Genomic DNA, 20,829 nt, shown 5'->3' with positions numbered 1-20,829 from the left:
TAGTATTAATTCGAAAATCAGAGAGTTTGTTCAACGCTTTTTTCGAAATGATGCTTCAACTTGAACAATCTTCCATGTTTTTGTAATTGGGACGGTTGTTCGACGATCCTTTGAAGGTGGAGGCTTAAAATTCAACAAAAGTTCGCATTTTTAGTATTATTTCGAAAATCGGAGAGTTTGTTCAACGATTCTTTCGAAATGATGCTTCAACTTGAACAATCTTCCATGTTTTTGTAATTGGGACGGTTGTTCGACGATCCTTTGAAGGTGGAGGCTTAAAATTCAACAAAAGTCCGTGTTTTTAGTATTATTTCGAAAATCGGAGAGTTTGTTCAACGCTTCTTTCGAAATGATGCTTCAACTTGAACAATCTTCCATGTTTTTGTAATTGGGACGGTTGTTCGACGATCCTTTGAAGGTGGAGGCTTAAAATTCAACAAAAGTTCGCATTTTTAGTATTATTTCGAAAATCGGAGAGTTTGTTCAACGATTCTTTCGAAATGATGCTTCAACTTGAACAATCTTCCATGTTTTTGTAATTGGGACGGTTGTTCGACGATCCTTTGAAGGTGGAGGCTTAAAATTCAACAAAAGTCCGTGTTTTTAGTATTATTTCGAAAATCGGAGAGTTTGTTCAACGCTTCTTTCGAAATGATGCTTCAACTTGAACAATCTTCCATGTTTTTGTAATTGGGACGGTTGTTCGACGATCCTTTGAAGGTGGAGGCTTAAAATTCAACAAAAGTCCGTGTTTTTAGTATTAATTCGAAAATCGGAGAGTTTGTTCAACGCTTCTTTCGAAATGATGCTTCAACTTGAACAATCTTCCATGTTTTTGTAATTGGGACGGTTGTTCGACGATCCTTTGAAGGTGGAGGCTTAAAATTCAACAAAAGTTCGCATTTTTAGTATTATTTCGAAAATCGGAGAGTTTGTTCAACGATTCTTTCGAAATGATGCTTCAACTTGAACAATCTTCCATGTTTTTGTAATTGGGACGGTTGTTCGACGATCCTTTGAAGGTGGAGGCTTAAAATTCAACAAAAGTCCGTGTTTTTAGTATTATTTCGAAAATCGGAGAGTTTGTTCAACGCTTCTTTCGAAATGATGCTTCAACTTGAACAATCTTCCATGTTTTTGTAATTGGGACGGTTGTTCGACGATCCTTTGAAGGTGGAGGCTTAAAATTCAACAAAAGTCCGTGTTTTTAGTATTAATTCGAAAATCGGAGAGTTTGTTCAACGCTTCTTTCGAAATGATGCTTCAACTTGAACAATCTTCCATGTTTTTGTAATTGGGACGGTTGTTCGACGATCCTTTGAAGGTGGAGGCTTAAAATTCAACAAAAGTTCGCATTTTTAGTATTATTTCGAAAATCGGAGAGTTTGTTCAACGATTCTTCGAAAAGTCTGCTTCAACTTGAACAATCTTCTATGTTTTTGTAATTGGGACGGTTGTTCAACGATTCTTCGAAAGTTACCGTTTCAAATTGAACAAATTTCCATGTTTTTGATGTTGAGTTAAGAAAAGGAGAGTTTGTTCCAAGATTCTCTGGAAATTCTGCTTCAAATTCAAAAAATTTTCCGTTAATTTGGCAATTGGGACGTTAGTTCGATGATCCTTTGGAAATCTTGAAATAGGAAAAACTATCAACGGTGAACTTATCACAACATTCGGCTAAGTAAAGAGTATTGTTTCATTAAGAATCAATGTATTACTACCTTATATTCCCTATTGCCTGATAAGCCTGATTTAGTTCCTTTCGGATTATTTTCTGTTTTCAAACTTGAAAAAATGGCTTGTTGGTCAAAGATTTTCCAACAATGAGGCTAGACAATGTCAGCAGTTGAAGATCTTGACGATTCTTAATATAAAAAGGTTACCGAACTTATTCAACATCGCTGGGAAAAGTGTATGGAGCTAAATTGAGCTTAAGTTCATAAATAAATAGATTTCTTTCCGAAATTTTCGTTTTTTCTTTGTTGGGACCGTACTCGTATGAATTACCAAATACAATTTAAAAATTTTGATACGATATTGAGTTAATTTGCGAATTACCTTGTATATAATGGAGACAGCTGTCATATTTAATTAGAACATTAGAGAATAGGATTGGAAAACCGAATAATTAGTATATTAACCACCTCTACTTACCTTTCTCTTTCTAGACTCGTAATCAGAACGTGCGTCCGACTGCTATCAGTTTGATACGACGGTTTAGTTTAGAGAGTAGATTCAGGCGAGGCGGTAAAATTTCCCACCGTTTTCTCGTACCCTCGCTGTTATTAAATAGTCGGAGGACGTTTTTGCGTTCTAAAAAGAGAAAGGAACTCAACGATGATAATATTATTTGAAGCGAACGCCGCCTCAAATTCGCGTTAAATAAATTTTTATCATGGAAATTTGTTATCAGTATTGACGTTATAATCAACGGAAGGTGTTTTCTATGTACGTGTACGTTTTATAAATATTGTCGTAAGTGACGTCGGGATGAAATGTTCGACGGTTGTCAAACTGTAACGACAGGACCAAAGTGTAACGAAGTGGCTGAAAAGATAGTGTCCTTGTTCGGTTGGAGGCAAACTTATAATGTGGAAAAATTACAGAGGAACGTTCCGGGGAGATCTACTACTAGGATTTCTATTACTAGACCTTCCAGCGATAATTCTATCAAAAAGGTAAGAAATCGAAATCGGCTTTTGTTTTATATGATCTCAAAAAAATTTTGGTTCAACGTTTTTATCATAGTTTAAATATATTTTAGAACAAAATGAAAATGAAAAGGTTTTAGAAGTTATTAAAGTTCGATTTTTTTGTAGTTAATTTAGAAAATGGGGAGTGGGTTCAATGAACTTTTGGAAATTTTGCGTCAAATTTAACGAATTTCCTTTTTTTTTGTGTAGGGTTGAGAAATGGAGAGTTTGTTCAACGATTCTTTGGAAGTTCTGCTTAAAATTCATCAAATTTCTTTGTTTTTGTTGGAGGGTTGAGAAATGGAGAGTTTGTTCAACGATTTTTTGGAAATTCTGCTTCTAATTCATTGAATTTCCTTGTTTTTGGTGTAGGGTTGAGGAATGGAGAGTTTGTTCAACGATTCTTTGACAATTCTGCTTCAAATTCATCAAATTTCCTTGTTTTTGTTGGAGGGTTGAGAAATGGAGAGTTTGTTCAACGAATTTTTGGAAATTCTGCTTCAAATTCATTAAATTTCCTTGTTTTTGGTGTAGGGTTGAGGAATGGAGAGTTTGTTCAACGATTCTTTGACAATTCTGCTTCAAATTCATCAAATTTCCTTGTTTTTTGTGTAGGGTTGAGAAATGGAGAGTTTGTTCAACGATTCTTTGGAAGTTCTGCTTCAAATTCATCAAATTTCCTTTTTTTTGTGTAGGGTTGAGAAATGGAGAGTTTGTTCAACGATTCTTTGGAAATTCTGCTTCAAATTCATTAAATTTCCTTGTTTTTTGTGTACAGTTGAGAAATGGAGAGTTTGTTCAACGATTCTTTGGAAATTCTGCTTCTAATTCATCAAATTTCCTTGTTTTTGGTGGAGCGTTGAGAAATGTAGAGTTTGTTCAACGATTCTTTGACAATTCTGCTTCAAATTCATCAAATTTCCTTGTTTTTGGTGTAGGGTTGAGGAATGGAGAGTTTGCTCAACGATTCTTTGACAATTCTGCTTCAAATTCATCAAATTTCCTTGTTTTTGGTGTAGGGTTGAGGAATGGAGAGTTTGTTCAACGATTCTTTGACAATTCTGCTTCAAATTCATCAAATTTCCTTGTTTTTTGTGTAGGGTTGAGAAATGGAGAGTTTGTTCAACGATTCTTTGGAAGTTCTGCTTCAAATTCATCAAATTTCCTTTTTTTTTGTGTAGGGTTGAGAAATGGAGAGTTTGTTCAACGATTCTTTGGAAATTCTGCTTCAAATTCATTAAATTTCCTTGTTTTTTGTGTAGGGTTGAGAAATGGAGAGTTTGTTCAACGATTCTTTGGAAGTTCTGCTTAAAATTCATCAAATTTCTTTGTTTTTGTTGGAGGGTTGAGAAATGGAGAGTTTGTTCAACGATTTTTTGGAAATTCTGCTTCTAATTCATTGAATTTCCTCGTTTTTGGTGTAGGGTTGAGGAATGGAGAGTTTGTTCAACGATTCTTTGACAATTCTGCTTCAAATTCATCAAATTTCCTTGTTTTTGGTGTAGGGTTGAGGAATGGAGAGTTTGTTCAACGATTCTTTGACAATTCTGCTTCAAATTCATCAAATTTCCTTGTTTTTGTTGGAGGGTTGAGAAATGGAGAGTTTGTTCAACGAATTTTTGGAAATTCTGCTTCAAATTCATTAAATTTCCTTGTTTTTGGTGTAGGGTTGAGGAATGGAGAGTTTGTTCAACGATTCTTTGACAATTCTGCTTCAAATTCATCAAATTTCCTTGTTTTTTGTGTAGGGTTGAGAAATGGAGAGTTTGTTCAACGATTCTTTGGAAGTTCTGCTTCAAATTCATCAAATTTCCTTTTTTTTGTGTAGGGTTGAGAAATGGAGAGTTTGTTCAACGATTCTTTGGAAATTCTGCTTCAAATTCATTAAATTTCCTTGTTTTTTGTGTACAGTTGAGAAATGGAGAGTTTGTTCAACGATTCTTTGGAAATTCTGCTTCTAATTCATCAAATTTCCTTGTTTTTGGTGGAGCGTTGAGAAATGTAGAGTTTGTTCAACGATTCTTTGACAATTCTGCTTCAAATTCATCAAATTTCCTTGTTTTTGGTGTAGGGTTGAGGAATGGAGAGTTTGCTCAACGATTCTTTGACAATTCTGCTTCAAATTCATCAAATTTCCTTGTTTTTGTTGGAGGGTTGAGAAATGGAGAGTTTGTTCAACGAATTTTTGGAAATTCTGCTTCAAATTCATTAAATTTCCTTGTTTTTGGTGTAGGGTTGAGGAATGGAGAGTTTGTTCAACGATTCTTTGACAATTCTGCTTCAAATTCATCAAATTTCCTTGTTTTTTGTGTAGGGTTGAGAAATGGAGAGTTTGTTCAACGATTCTTTGGAAGTTCTGCTTCAAATTCATCAAATTTCCTTTTTTTTTGTGTAGGGTTGAGAAATGGAGAGTTTGTTCAACGATTCTTTGGAAATTCTGCTTCAAATTCATTAAATTTCCTTGTTTTTTGTGTAGGGTTGAGAAATGGAGAGTTTGTTCAACGATTCTTTGGAAGTTCTGCTTAAAATTCATCAAATTTCTTTGTTTTTGTTGGAGGGTTGAGAAATGGAGAGTTTGTTCAACGATTTTTTGGAAATTCTGCTTCAAATTCATCAAATTTCCTTGTTTTTTGTGTAGGGTTGAGAAATGGAGAGTTTGTTCAACGATTCTTTGGAAGTTCTGCTTCAAATTCATCAAATTTCCTTGTTTTTTGTGTAGGGTTGAGAAATGGAGAGTTTGTTCAACGATTCTTTGGAAATTCTGCTTCAAATTCATTAAATTTCCTTGTTTTTTGTGTAGGGTTGAGAAATGGAGAGTTTGTTCAACGATTCTTTGGAAATTCTGCTTCAAATTCATCAAATTTCCTTGTTTTTAGTGTAGGGTTGAGAAATGGAGAGTTTGTTCAACGATTCTTTGACAATTCTGCTTCAAATTCATCAAATTTCCTTGTTTTTTGTGTAGGGTTGAGAAATGGAGAGTTTGTTCAACGATTCTTTGGAAATTCTGCTTCAAATTCATTAAATTTCCTTGTTTTTGGTGTAGGGTTGAGAAATGGAGAGTTTGTTCAACTATTCTTTGGAAATTCTGCTTCTAATTTATCAAATTTCTTTGTTTTTGGTGGAGGGTTGAGAAATGGAGAGTTTGTTCAACTATTCTTTGGAAATTCTGCTTCAAATTCATCAAATTTCCTTGTTTTTGGTGGAGGGTTGAGAAATGGAGAGTTTGTTCAACGATTTTTTGGAAATTCTGCTTCAAATTCATTAAATTTCCTTGTTTTTGGTGTAGGGTTGAGGAATGGAGAGTGTGTTCAACGATTCTTTGGAAGTTCTGCTTCAAATCATCAAATTTCCTTGTTTTTGGTGGAGGGTTGAGAAATGGAGAGTTTGTTCATCTATTTCTCTGTTCATTTGGAAATTGATATGTTGGCTCAATGATTCTTTGGAAATTCCGCTTCAAATTGAATAAATTTTATTTCCATGTTTTTGTTATTGGGACGATTGTTCTACGATCCCTTTAGGTGATTGCTTAAATTTCAACAGAAATCCGTGTTTTTGGACTTAATTTCAAAATTGGAGAGTTTGTTCAACCATTCCTCGAAAATTATGGGTCTAATTCTCATTTGGACGATTGTCAACAATTCTGGAAAAGTTGCCGTTTCAAATTCAACAAATTTCCATGTTTTTGGTGTTTGTTTAAGAATTTGAAAGTTTGTTCAACGATCATTTGGACATTTATGCTCCATGTTGAACAAATCTCCTTATTGTTATGGTTATTGAAAGAGTTTTTAACTACAATTGAACAAATTTTCATATTTTTGAGGTTAGTTTTTAAATTGGAGGATTCGTTCCATGGTTATTTAGAAATTCTACTACAAATTGTGAGAATTCCTATATTTTTGGGGTTAATTTGAAACTAGGGATTTTTGATTAACGATTCTTTGGGAATTTTCTTTCAAATTGAACTAATTTCCATGTTTTTGGGTTCGATATAGAAATTGAAGTGTTTGTTCAACGATTCTTTGAAAATTCGGTTTTAAATTTAATAAAATTCCATTATTTTCAATATTTATTTATAAAAGTTGATCTAAAAAGGAAAAATTTCAATATTTTTGAGGTTAATTTATAAACTGACACGTTTGTTTAACTAGCAAATCTTTATTTCGAACGGTTATAAATTTAAAAACACCTTCTATATAAAGACATTACGTGTATCTCGTATCTCCTTACAACAAATCACTATTATAAATTAAATACCTTCAACTATTTATTTAGACTTATACTTTTTACGTCAGCTCAGCTTTTGATATTTGACAACACTGTACGTTCCGAAAATATAAACAATCATTCACACATTATCGTTTCGATTGTCACGCCAATTTACAAACAATCAAACCGCATTTTAAATTAATTTAAATTATCTCTCACGAGATTTGTTCTTAGTGTAATTAATGAATTTTATATTTCCACAATAACCATTGTGGGAAACGAACTAAATGAATAAAAAAAACGAGGTTTATAGAACGTAATTAGGAGGGGTTAATAAAAATTACGATGCATAAAAAAATGAGTGTACAAATGTATCATAACGCATAATGCATAATAAGTTAAGTTATGTTGGTTAGGTTGAGTTAGTCAAATAAAATAACTTGAATTTGGGTAGTGGGTCTTTTATAAATACGAAATAAACATTTTTGTTTTTCATTTCACGATTAAAATCCCGAGCTGCGTAATCTTACGTCTCGAGTTGTCTAATCTTCATGACAACCGCGATCACAAATTGACGCATCGTAATTAAAAGTAAAAGTTAAAATTCTACGGCAGGATTTGAAGTTTCGAATCGGCGCTCGCTCTCTAGTTCGAATGGACTATAACAAAATTAAATTTCACCCTTGTGACCAACGAAGTAGATAATTTTCGTATTTAAAGTTTTTAGTCATAATTTTTTTGTAGTGTGTTTTTCGGTTAGTTGGATTTTCTTGGAATAATTTACTTGGAGTCGAATTTAAAAAAAAAATATGGGATCGTTGAAAGAATCGCCGGATGACGCTCAAGGTCGTTTCGGTCACTCGTTTTTAATTATCCAAAGTTTCTGTTTCAATATATGAAAGGAAGCGAACAATAATTGAAAGTAAAAATATATACAGAGCGATAAAAAATATGTGATTCATAGTAGTTGTATAATTTTGAACCTAAACTAAAAAAACTGAGGGAAACTTCATGGATATACATTTGATATGAAAAATAACAAAAATTTCGGATTTTTTGGACATGAAAATGCATGGGATTTCATGGTTTATCATATGTTTTCGCTATAAAAATGTATTCGCCACTGTTATGTCAAAAAATCTAGAAATTTGATGGGCTTGTATAAAAAATTTTATATTTCCGAAACTATTCGATATAACGACTTATGTTGTCATATGTTGTCGTATGTCTAAGCGACTGAGCATATCGGATTCCTTCAGTTTCATATTTGTGAGAAATATACAGGGTTAAAGTTGAAGTATTTTTTTTTAAATTTACACTATATAACTAAACTACACTAAAAATATTTGAAGCTCAATATTCAGCGATTCCTGGACCCCTCCCCATAAATGAGTAGGGTATATCGCGCTTAATTCAAGAAAAAACATTTTTTTTCCAATTTTCCTTGATTTTATGCCATGAATCCCCCCAAATTTTATACGTGAGATCTTCAAAACGTATTTTCCGTTTTTCTTTTATCGTGTATGGTAAAAAAGTTGAGGCCCCTCGAGTGAGGTGTTTTGAAATTTTCGACGTTTGGCTTCATCTACACCCTCCAAAGGGTCGATTCTTTATCCATCCATTATATACAGGGTGTCCCATGACGACTTAAATCTATCTGTATATGGCAAAATACTCATTGTAAAATCATGAATTAATTCATTCAGGAGTGAAAAATAGGCAAATTCATGAATACTTTCCTATACCTAAACCTTATCGTTATCCAGATATTAAATGTTTTCTGTAAATTTTTAGAAATGCAGGTGTGGTCTAGATTTGAGCACTTTTGGTACACACCCTGTATAAAATGAATAATTTTTCAACACAGATTCTAATACGTCTGACCTTACTAAAAGCAATCGAACAAAAACCGTTTTCATATCTTTAAGGGTGTCCTCGTAAAAAAATAGTTTATAGGGGTCAAAATCTTTTACAAAAAAATTAATAACTCAAATGGTGTGCATTTTTCGAAAAAAGTTTTTAGACAAAGGAAAGTATACATGAATTTTCCTTATTTTTTGCCCCTAAATACATTAAAATAGAAAAAACCGGATGGCTCCATTTCAAAAAATGGAGAAATTTGATATTTATGGAGTTATACTTCGAATACTATTTATACACACCCTGTATAAAATGAAAAATTTTTCAATAAAGATTCAAATACGTCTAACCTTGTTAAAAGCAACCGAATAGAAACCGTTTTCATATCTTTAAGGATGTCCTCGTAAAAAAATAGTTTATAAGGGTAAAAATTTTTTTTAAAAAAATTAACTCAAATATGCATTTTTCTAAAAAAATTTTTTAGACAAAGAAAAGTATACATGAATTTGCCTTATTTTTATCCCCGAATGCATTAAAATAGAAAAACTGGGTGGTTCTATTTAAAAAAATTGAGAAATTTGATATTTATGGAGTTAAACTTCGAATACTATTTATACACACCCTGTATAAAATGAAAAATTTTTCAATAAAGATTCAAATACTTCTGACCTTGTTAAAAGCAATCGAACAAAAACCGTTTTCATATCTTTAAGGATGTCCTCGTAAAAAAATAGTTTATAAGGGTAAAAATTTTTTTTAAAAAAATTAACTCAAATATGCATTTTTCTAAAAAAATTTTTTAGACAAAGAAAAGTATACATGAATTTGCCTTATTTTTATCCCCGAATGCATTAAAATAGAAAAACTGGGTGGTTCTATTTAAAAAAATTGAGAAATTTGATATTTATGGAGTTAAACTTCGAATACTATTTATACACACCCTGTATAAAATGAAAAATTTTTCAATAAAGATTCAAATACTTCTGACCTTGTTAAAAGCAATCGAACAAAAACCGTTTTCATATCTTTAAGGATGTCCTCGTAAAAAAATAGTTTATAAGGGTTAAAATCTTTTACAAAAAAATGAATAACTCAAATGGTGTGCATTTATCGAAAAAAGTTTTTAGACAAAAGTATATTAAAATTTCACGTAGATTTCAAAAACGTATTATATTTATTAAAATTATTGGTACGTAAGAAAGTCGCCCAAATCTAAATATTTTCACTTTCGATATTAAAATTATCAATAGAACAGAAAGTTATTACGTCATTAACAATTTGAATAAATCATCTCGTTTCACATTAGCTTATGAAAGGTATTCGAAGATAACCAGAGTTCTCATAATATATAACAGAACTATTTTTACGAGGTACTTGCGAGATAACAAACGCCCAAAGACATTCTTCGATAAAAAAAAACGCCGTCATTAACATATTTCATTTATCTCGAGTGATTATATTCCTAATATGTTTTAAATAATTTTTCTACCACTTTAGCCTGATAAACATTTCGTTCGACTGGCATTTCGAGTGCTCTTAATTTTCGAGCCAGTACGAGGATCGTTCCAGAAGTACCTGACTCGACATAGAGATGGCGGTAGTTGCTTGAAAAATACGTCGTTTAGTATTTGTTTGGCAGCCATTAATAGTGAACGTTTAGACTAACCAATATGGAAGGTAAACTAGATTCTGTTCTTCTATAAATATTGTCATTATGTACGATTAAAAAAACGTGGAATTATTTTTTCAATAAATATTTCAATACAGTGAATGTAACATAAAAACCTCACGTGTTACAGTTATTTTTTTCGTATTTGTATATATTTTATCACACTTTTATCATTCTTGTGTTATTAGAAAACATGTTTTTTGTCGACCAGTGTTATTTAAAGTTTGAATATCGTAATTACAAATTCCTTCATCTAAAACGAGTTTATTGATAATAAATAAATAGATAAATTTGAAACAAATTGTTTGTATAAAAAAAATACGTTATTTATTAAAATTGCCTTATTTCAATCTAATTCACGAGAAATTAAATTACCTGACATAACCTCAATACAGTGCCTTTTGATGAAACACCCCCGGGGACAGGTAAACAAAATATCTCTAGGTTTTAATGGGAATTCCAAGGGATTCTTACTAAACTTAATGCATCTGGAGACAAGTCTCAGTGTACCTGTGTCAATCGTAGAACGAGCTCGATGTTAATACGAGTAAAAAATGTTGAGACTCGATAAACTTTTTATTAACGTATCCGGTTTTCGAAAATTTTTAAGGAAAATACATTTTGAGTGCGATTGCGTTAATCAACCTAGACTGCGAGTAAGTACGAAGATTTATTTTTGTTTTTAAATTGATTTACCTATATAATATTAAAAAATTCGTTTTATATATATACGGGGTGTCCCACGACGAGTTAAAACTATCTGTATATGGCCAAATACTTGAAGTAGAATAATGAAAATTTCTAAGTTTGGATTTTCGGGTACGATCTTTTTAACTAAAATATTTTCAAAAATCGTCGACTTCCGGCTCTACCTGTAACTTTGTTATTTTAAATGGAACACCCTGTATATTAAGACATTTTTGAAATCTACCTAAAATTTTAGTATACTTTTGCCTGAAAACTCTTTTCGAAAAATGCATATTTTTTTGTAAAAAATTTGACAGTTGCAGACCTTTATAAATTATTTTCTTAAGAGGATGCCCTTAAAGATGTGAAAACGGTCTTTGTTGGGTTGCTTTTAGCAACGTTAGACGTATTTGAATCTACGTTGAAAATTTTTTCATTTTATATAGGGTGTGTATAAAGTGTGTTCAAAGTTTAACTTCATAAATATCAAATTTCTTTATGCTTTTTAAATGGAACCACCCGGTTTTTTCTATTTTAATTTATTCAGGAGTAAAAAATAGGCAAATTCATGAATACTTTCCTACACCTAAACCTTATCGATATCCAGATATTAAATGTTTTCTGTGAATATTTAGAAATGCAGGTGTGGTCTAGATTTGAGCACTTTTGGTACACACCCTGTATAAAATGAATAATTTTTCAACACAGACTCTAATACGTCTGACCTTGCTAAAAGCAATCGTACAAAAACCGTTTTCATATCTTTAAGGAAGTCCTCGTAAAAAAATAGTTTGTAAGGGTCAAAATTTAAAAAAAAAAATTAATAACTCAAAAATTATGCATTTTTCTAAAAAAAGTTTTTTGACAAAGGAAAGTATACATGAATTTTCCTTATTTTTTACCCCTAAATGCATTAAAATAGAAAAAACCGGGCGGCTCCATTTCAAAAAATGGAGAAATTTGATATTTATGGAGTTAACCTTCGCATACTATTTATACACACCCTGTATAAAATGAAAAATTTTTCAATAAAGATTCAAATACGTCTGACCTTGCCAAAAGAAATCGAACAAAAACCGTTTTCATATCTTTAAGGATGTCCTCGTAAAAAAATAGTTCATAAGGGTCAATTTTTTTTAAAAAAAATTAATAACCCAAAAATTATGCATTTTTCTAAAAAAAGTTTTTGACAAAGGAAAGTATACATGAATTTTCCTTATTTTTTACCCCTAAATGCATTAAAATAGAAAAAACCGGGCGACTCCATTTCAAAAAATGGAGAAATTTGATATTTATGGAGTTAACCTTCGCATACTATTTATACACACCCTGTATAAAATGAAAAATTTTTCAATAAAGATTCAAATACGTCTGACCTTGCCAAAAGAAATCGAACAAAAACCGTTTTCATATCTTTAAGGATGTCCTCGTAAAAAAATAGTTCATAAGGGTCAATTTTTTTTAAAAAAAATTAATAACCCAAAAATTATGCATTTTTCAAAAAAAAGTTTTTGACAAAGGAAAGTATACATGAATTTGCCTTATTTTTTACCCTTAAATGCATTAAAATAGAAAAAACCGGGTGGTTCTATTGAAAAAATAGAAAAATTTGATATTTATAGAGTTAAACTTTCAATACTTTTTATACACACCCTGTATAAATTGAGGAATTTTTCAATAAAGATTCAAATACGTCTGACCTTGCTAAAAGCAATCGAACAAAAACCGTTTTCATATCTTTAAGGATGTCGTCGTAAAAAAATAGTTTATAAGGGTCAAAATTTAAAAAAAAAATTAATAACTCAAAAATTATGCATTTTTCTAATATAATTTTTTTGACAAAGGAAAGTATACATGAATTTGCCTTATTTTTTACCCCTAAATGCATTAAAATAGAAAAAACCGGGTGGTTCTATTAAAAAAAATAGAAAAATTTGATTTTTATAGAGTTAAACTTTGAATACTATTTATACACACCCTGTATAAAATGAAAAATTTTTCAACATAGATTCAAATACGTTTGACCTTGCCAAAAGCAACCGAATAAAAACCGTTTTCATATCTTTAAGAGTATCCTCGTAAAAAAATAGTTTATAAGGGTCAAAATTTTTTCAAATAATTGAAAAAGTATGCATTTTTCGAAAAACGTTTTTAGACAAAAGTATACTAAAATTTCACGTATATTTCAAAAACGTATTAATTTACAGAGTGTTACATTTAAAATAAGAAAGTTACAGACGACTTCCGGTTTTACCGGAAGTCGGCCATCTTTGAAAATATTTTAGTTAAAAAGATCGTACCCGAAAACCCAAATGTAGAAATTTTCATGATTCTACTATAAGTATTTTGCCATATGCAGATAGTTTCAAGTCGTCGTATATATATAGTCATCCTGTATATATATTTATAAATATACGAGGGTTGATACTTTTTTGTTTTGAAAAGAACCAAAAACAGATATTTATATAAAGTTAGTTAATTTCGCTTTTTACCGATAGAGAACGTTGCTTTATTCGTCGAATAACTCATGTTATTGCTGTACTTTGTCACGTGATATTGGTCACATTAAAGCAAGTCATGTAACTGTTCGAGAGGTTGTGAAAATTTTTCCAATATATTTTGATAAAGATTTAAAGAAAACTCGAAACGTCAAATTTCATCTTCCAAAAATTATTCAAAAAAAAACTCGAAACGTCATTTTATCTATCTAGAAAAACTAATTTTAACACAGCAGAGACCTAAAATCAAGAACATTTAGATGGATTAAATATATCAAAAGGTCTAATAAATAAGAAATTAAAAAAATATAATTGATTCTAGCTTTTGTATACAATAGAATTAGTATTTAAGTCAGCATATACACGCTTGGTGTGTTATTAATAGTTTTGACACCCAACCAATACAGTAATAAGATGAAACAACTTTTATATCATTCATATTTTATGTTAATATATAGTTTTTACAAAATTGCGTACAAAAATCTGTATCTATGTTCTAAGAAAATAACAACGAATTTATTTAAAGTGAAAGTGTATGTATATACATATAAATATTGAGGTATCGGTTAATTTCGTACGAAATTGCTTTCTTTTCAAGGTCTTTAACCCCGTTTCGAACAGTTGGTCAATTATTGTCGACAGTTTTTTATTCAATACAATAATTGCATAAAAAAATTGTTAAATTAGCACACAACTAATTATTATATTAAATTTCAATAAGTTTCGTCTTTTTTGGCAGTTTCTATAATTTTTTTTTTTCGATCTATTGGTTTATTCACTTTTTTCGAAATTTACTTTGAAGGAATGAGAAAAAATCCAGTTAAATAGTACTACTAACATCTAGGGACAAAGAACCAGAGACAGGATAAAGGAAAGGATACAAAAAGGATATTAAGACTATGGAAGAAACAAAATAAAAATGTACAAAACGCTAATAAGGCCAGTAATCACCAACGCTATGTAAACAACAGTAATTAACAAAAGAAAAGAAGAAGAACTTGAAAGGACCTTGAGAAAGACAATAAGGATTATAACAGGTCCAAAAAAACAAAGAAGTGGAGAAGGAAAATTTGGTGAAATACATAAAAGCATAAAGATTCAACTGGACTGGGCTTATAATGGGGAAAAAATCAACTGAAATGATCAAAAGATTAACGCAATCGAACCCCATCGAAGAGGCAGGCCAAGAAAGACTTGGAGAGACCAAATAGAGGAAGAAATAAGAGAACTGGAGGGTAAAATTTCAGAAACGAAAGAAATGAAAAAAATAACAAAAACAGCCAAGACAATCGATAAACTATAAAGAAAACAGGAAGTAATCCACCTCAAAAAAGGATTGTAAGTACCAAAAGCGATAGTCCTAATCCAAAGGATCGAAAGGCTTGATCATGATAATGGAGATGATGATGATGATGATATTGATATATGAGAGACTCAACAGGATTGGGCATATAATGAGAAAAAAAACCAACTGAAATGATCAAAATAATAACGCAATCGAACCCCATTGTGGCTAAGAAAAAGAGGCAGGTCGAGAAAGACTTGGAGAAACAAAATAGGGGAAGAAATAAGAGAACAGAGAGCAAAATTCCAGAAACGAAATAAATGGAAAAAAATAATAACAAAAGCAGCCAAGACAAACGATAAACTATAAAGAAAACGGATAGTAATCCACCTCAAAAGAGGATTTTAAAGCACCAAAAGTGATGGTCGTAATCCAAAGGATTGAAAGGCTTGATGAGACCATTAGAACATCAACAATTTTGCACCTATACCTAAAAGTTTCTACAAGTTTCTACGCATCTCAACTCCTCCCAATGAAAACAGTTTTTCTGGAAGTTTTATGCCCCATTTCCCAATGCGTTGAACCTATTTACACGACGTTTTTGCCCATTGATATATCACTGCTTTCAATCTTATCATAAATCCTAGAATCCCCACATGATCTAGATGATTCCGTAGCTTCAATTTTTTTATCTGAATTATCCTGTGCAAGACGCTGGTGTTTTATTTCTTTCACTATAAAATGACTTCTTCCTTCCAGAAGTACCTGTTTACGCGCGAATCTACGCGAACGAAAATTAGGACCTGTCATAATGACAGGGGACGTAATGTTTTTTATTCGTACCTATCCGTGGATTTATCCTGGAGTGGATGCTTAGAAGGACGCGATTTCTCACGCGTACGCGTGCGTAAAAAACATCATTTATCATGTTGTATTACGAAAAATTTTCTAAATTGATTTGTTATATGCAGTACGACCCTGATTTTTGTATACATAAACGGACGAGTTTTTCTTCGAGCTAACACCGCGACAGGTTTTTTATGACATCTCTTCAATTTGCATCAAGTATCATTTACATAAATTATTATTTTATGGACTCGAGAAAACATACTGCAGGAATACTGCTAAATGCATTTATAAATACTGGCGATTTCGAAAAAAAAATTGTACAGCAACGTATTATTTTCGTTGTCCGTACAGAAAACGTCGAAAAATTCTACAGGAAGCGTCTCGTAAGTGACTCCATAACCTCACCTGTGGAAGGAACTGTCTTCTTTGGACTCGGTCCTACCTTGTAAGTCCATCCTCATCCTTATCTTTTGTAAAACATTGCCAAACAATCGATGGAAACATCTTCACGACGCTGTTTTTGTCCAGTGGAATTTCTTCAAGATTTCTCTCCGTAGAAGTCTCATCCAGAATAGAATCTAGTGCAGCTTTAATATCACACTGTACAGAGTATTGAATTCGTTACGATTTTCATGGAAATTCGTTATAACTTCTTAAATACCCCATGGAACAAACCCATCACAAATTATTGTTATGGGGAAGTCAAGCTGATTCTAAAGATGCAATAAAATTCAGGATGTTCAATTTAAAAAAAAAAAGTAAGATTATAAATAATTTTAAAATGTGTCAAAAGACAAGAGAGGTACTGAACTTTTACCACATAAATCAATTATAATTAAATTTGACAACGTGGCAAATCTTAAATTTAAAAATTATCGAATTTTGGTGAAGAATCTACACGATTTTTTTTAAAACTGTTTTGCCCTTTCGTACACACACGAAGTTATAAGTTATGAGTCACCATTTATATTACTATAATTTATCGTATATATAATTCTAAATAAATTTCTTTTCCACGAAATAATTAAATAATCAGTAATTGCTGGTTATTAAAAAGCAATTAGATTTATAAACATAATTTAATTCAAATCGTACCATCAAGAGACAAGTACTTCAATAATATTTCAAAAATGTAGACGATATTGATTTTGTTTTGGTGGAATAGTAATAGGTTTTTATTATGCCAAATAAGATGACGTAATATACATATTGTAAGTTTATACGTCAATAGCAATGTAATACTTTTATTTTATTATAAATTTAACTATTTATGAGATACAGAGTTATTTCATTACCAATTCAGCTATATTTATTTATTTAAATTTATGTTTTCCAGCGTCCATTCTCTTTTGGTATTGATAAGTTTACTATTCCACCAAAATATAATAATAAAAATAAGATAGTCAATTGAAAAGAATAATAAATTTTTTTGAAGAAATATACGTGACTTTCACGACAAATTTTGCTAGTTATTACCTCTGTTAGGTATCAAGTATCATTTTAACGGATCGTGTGAACTTTACACTCGTGCAGGTATCAGTAATTTAAACAGGTTGCTTTTCTGAAACGAGCTTCGGGTACATTCGTACGTGCCTAAAGTGTTATTTTCGACGACATAAAATTAATATTCAAGGATAAATGATCCGGAATACTGGGAAGTAATCGTTAAATGTCAATTTATTATATAGAGAAACGGTTTATTTACATGGTTGCCAAATTTAAACGGTTGGTTAATTATTAGAGATTCTTCGGAATTCACTTAGTAGAGAAAGTTTAATTTTGTGAATACAAAAAAATTGAAAACGTTCGTCCATCCATCCAAGGACATATTTACCAGACCATAAAATATTTCTCGTCGTATTTATGAAGCTGTTATAAGTTTTTATATAAAATTATCATTTTTAAATTGTTCAATCACCTAGTGATCTATATATAATATTTTACGTTACGTATAATGAAATAGCTCGTCAAAAATAACACATATTGCATTTTATTACGACTCGGTTTTAGGTAAAGCTCGACACACATGTTCCGGTTTGTCGGAAACTTCCACATGCGCTGGATCGCCTGCGTATGTAGACCGAAACGTCTATAAATACAAACCTGTATATTTTTTGGTATCTATATGAATATATAGGAAATCACTAAAGCCCGACACACACGTTCCGGTTTGTCGGAAACTTCCTTTGCTGGGTCGCTTGCCTATATAGACCGAAACGTTTATAGAAATCTGTACAAATAATATCTCCAGTATAAAATAAAAAGGAAATCTCTAAAGTACAGCACACAAGTTCCGGTATGCCGGAAAGGTTTGATTGTACAAGTAAATCAACAAGGGCGATTAAAAAAAAGTGCGGAGGCGTGTAGATCTGCACGTGTGTGTGTGTTAATCCAATATTCCTGCACAGTTTTTTTTGCATTTAAGTGTATAATGTTTACCGTGTTTATCGTATCGTGCTTGAGTATATTAACAAGTTGCTTCATAATCTATATTATTTTTTTAAGGGTTCCGATTCCTGGGTCTCGGTTCACAATTTGCAGTCCCACGGTGGTGGAATCTTAGATCCCGATGATAAATTAAACGACGTGGCGGACGATAGAGAACAAATTTTAGCGAGTTTCGAAGATGGAGAAGGCGCCCATATCCATGGAGGAGGAGACGGAGCTAGCGGGAGTTCGGTTGGTACAGGAAGTCCCGATATTTTTCACGTAAGCATTCGAAAATTATCAAAGTCATTTTATTTGTCTAAATCTGGCAACATGGTCAATATTTAAAACTGTTTGTTAGGATAATTGTGTCTAATGTTACAAAGTCCGGAAACTAATTTATGAAATGGACTTTGTTTTCAATACTTATTATTATTTAAATCAAAAGACGTGATTGTATTAAATATTTTATGCATCACCTGTTGAATTTATTTCGAAATAAAATTATTATTTCCTGTTAACTAACATAAATCTATTATGCGGCGTTCTATAATCGTTTTATTATAGTCCGTTCCTTTAACAACTTATCTTAAGTTTGAACCACCTTGTATATTTACGAGGCTTAAAAACACTGGAACGTTCACTCCCCAAAGACAGTTTTTTTGTGAAAAAAAGTCTCTTAATATGTTTACAAGGTTCTTTTGGTCCAATAATCGTCCAAATCGTTCCACATCAACTCAATAGGGTTGAAATCGGGTAACTGAATCGGCTCATTCTTCTTTCCAAGCTCTTTCAAATTCTATTTGCGCAGCTTCGAGAAATGCTTCGGATCGTTGTCATTCTGATGGCCGAAACGCTTTTTTCTTTAATTTTTACCAGTCGCCTCTCCTCCAAAACATCCCTAAACCATCACCGATACTTCGCTGTGTTTCACAAATTGATCTAACAGTCGTTTTTCCATTGACATGCCATAAAACCTTCTTCCGCTCTTCCTGAATCCATTTTTAATGTTTTTTCCGCCCAATACAAACTCTTGATTAATTTTATTTGGATGTCTTCATTGCCACCTTTCCAAAAAGTCCAAATTCTCTCAATCTCCTCGGTTTATAGGATGGTCAAAAACTCAAGATTCCCAAAAATAGAATTGAAAGTTTGTTTCCGTGAAAGACAGCTTCCGGAGACAACTGACAGTTCGTTTTTGACAATAAAAACCCTAATCGATTGTTTGTTAGGACGGTGAGCATAAATACGGTCCAAACTACCCCCTCACCGACATAGAAGTAACCGGCGAACAAATAGCGAACGGTGTACCGGTTCTGCAGGTTCGTCGCGGCAGCGAACCCAGCTTGAATCAACTTCCAACAGGTCCTCCCGTGCCTTCCGAACATCCGAAACGTTGGAGCGCCGCCCCATTGATATTAGAACCGCCGAGCTCGGGTTACGCAAGTCCTGATTGGATGGACGATACCAGAGAAGAAGAAGAAGACCACGGGTTCAGGAAAATAACTAGAGATGGTAGCAATCGATTATCGATGCAGTTTTTGGGAGCGGACGGAGCTGGGTAGGTTTGGAATTTGTCGTAAAATCGTTCGATATGGAAATTTGATTATATTATTTAGGTATCGGTGGGCGGAGGCGGCTGAAAGAGCCGCCGTTTCCAGACAGCACATATCCGGTTCGCTTCCGAGAGAATCGAGACGGAAAGAACCTTTGGGGCAAGCTAATACCACCGCGGGAACGGACGGGGAGGAAATCATCGTGATAAGAAACGAACCCGGACCGTTGGGGATTCACGTTATACCCGATTATGACAGTTTGGGAAGGGAGAAGGGGTTGTTGGTGAAGGGTATCGAACCAGGAGGGAGGATAGACAGGGACGGGAGATTGGCTATTTATGATAGAGTCGTCGAAATCAACGGGGAGAATTTAATTAATGTACCGTTTCAAAGGTGAGTTTGTAGCCGTAGTTTTGATTTGTTTTTTTTTTTTAATTTTCAAAATAAAAAATCATGTAGGAATCATTCCAAAGGACGCAGAACTTTTAAAATAATATTTCAATACATTTCCCCCGATTTTTTAACTGTTTTTCAACGTTTTTCATCATTGGAAACTAAATGATAAAAATAATATTTTTTTTTCGCTTAATATATCGTATTTTTTTGTTAAATAATATTTTGATACATATAATGATTAATTTGTTTTGATTTAAATCTGTCAAATTGACGTGTATCGTGACTTGATAATAAGAAAAAAGAAATAGCAAAAAACTAAGTGACAACTCGTTTTGAAAAGTATTTGTTGAAGTACGTCACAAAATCGTGATTCTAAATAACAGAAATTGGAAGAAAAAAAAAAGATTTCCAATCGCTACACTGAGAAAAATGAATATTTCAATTTTTTGTTTATCTAAAATCAATTTTTATTTAGCCGTAGTTTTGATTTGTTTTTTTGAAATTTTAGAATAAAAAATCACGTAAGAATCATTCCAGTGAATGGAGCAACTTTAAAATAATATTTCCATACATTTTCCTCGATTTTTTTAACTGTTTTTCCGCATTTTTCATCATTAGAAACAAGTTGATAAAAATAATTGTTTTTTCGAGTTACCCTCGTATATAATATTTTTTTTTTGCTTAATATATCGTATTTTTTGTT

The 20,829-nt window shown here is 32.0% G+C and overlaps 1 protein-coding gene across 8 annotated transcripts in view; it reads left to right on the top strand.

The window, feature by feature from the left end:
* LOC130898960 (partitioning defective 3 homolog) overlaps positions 1 to 20,829 on the top strand; it is a 66,053-nt gene that overhangs the window by 27,497 nt on the left and 17,727 nt on the right. For 3 of the 8 annotated variants that reach the window (XM_057808593.1, XM_057808590.1, XM_057808596.1), the window contains exons 2-5: positions 2,169 to 2,678; positions 18,253 to 18,456; positions 19,407 to 19,735; positions 19,794 to 20,123. In XM_057808593.1, the coding sequence (XP_057664576.1) occupies positions 2,496 to 2,678; positions 18,253 to 18,456; positions 19,407 to 19,735; positions 19,794 to 20,123 (1,046 nt within the window). In that variant the 5' untranslated portion in view covers positions 2,169 to 2,495. The remainder of the gene's footprint in view (positions 1 to 2,168; positions 2,679 to 18,252; positions 18,457 to 19,406; positions 19,736 to 19,793; positions 20,124 to 20,829) is intronic. The other 5 variants (XM_057808597.1, XM_057808595.1, XM_057808594.1 and 2 more) reach the window with 3 other exon arrangements.

The sequence above is a fragment of the Diorhabda carinulata genome, chromosome 10, assembly GCF_026250575.1.
Source record: "Diorhabda carinulata isolate Delta chromosome 10, icDioCari1.1, whole genome shotgun sequence".
NCBI lineage: Eukaryota > Metazoa > Arthropoda > Insecta > Coleoptera > Chrysomelidae > Diorhabda > Diorhabda carinulata.
The sequence above is the reverse complement of the archived record's forward strand: the minus strand, read 5'-3'. Positions and strand labels throughout refer to the sequence as shown.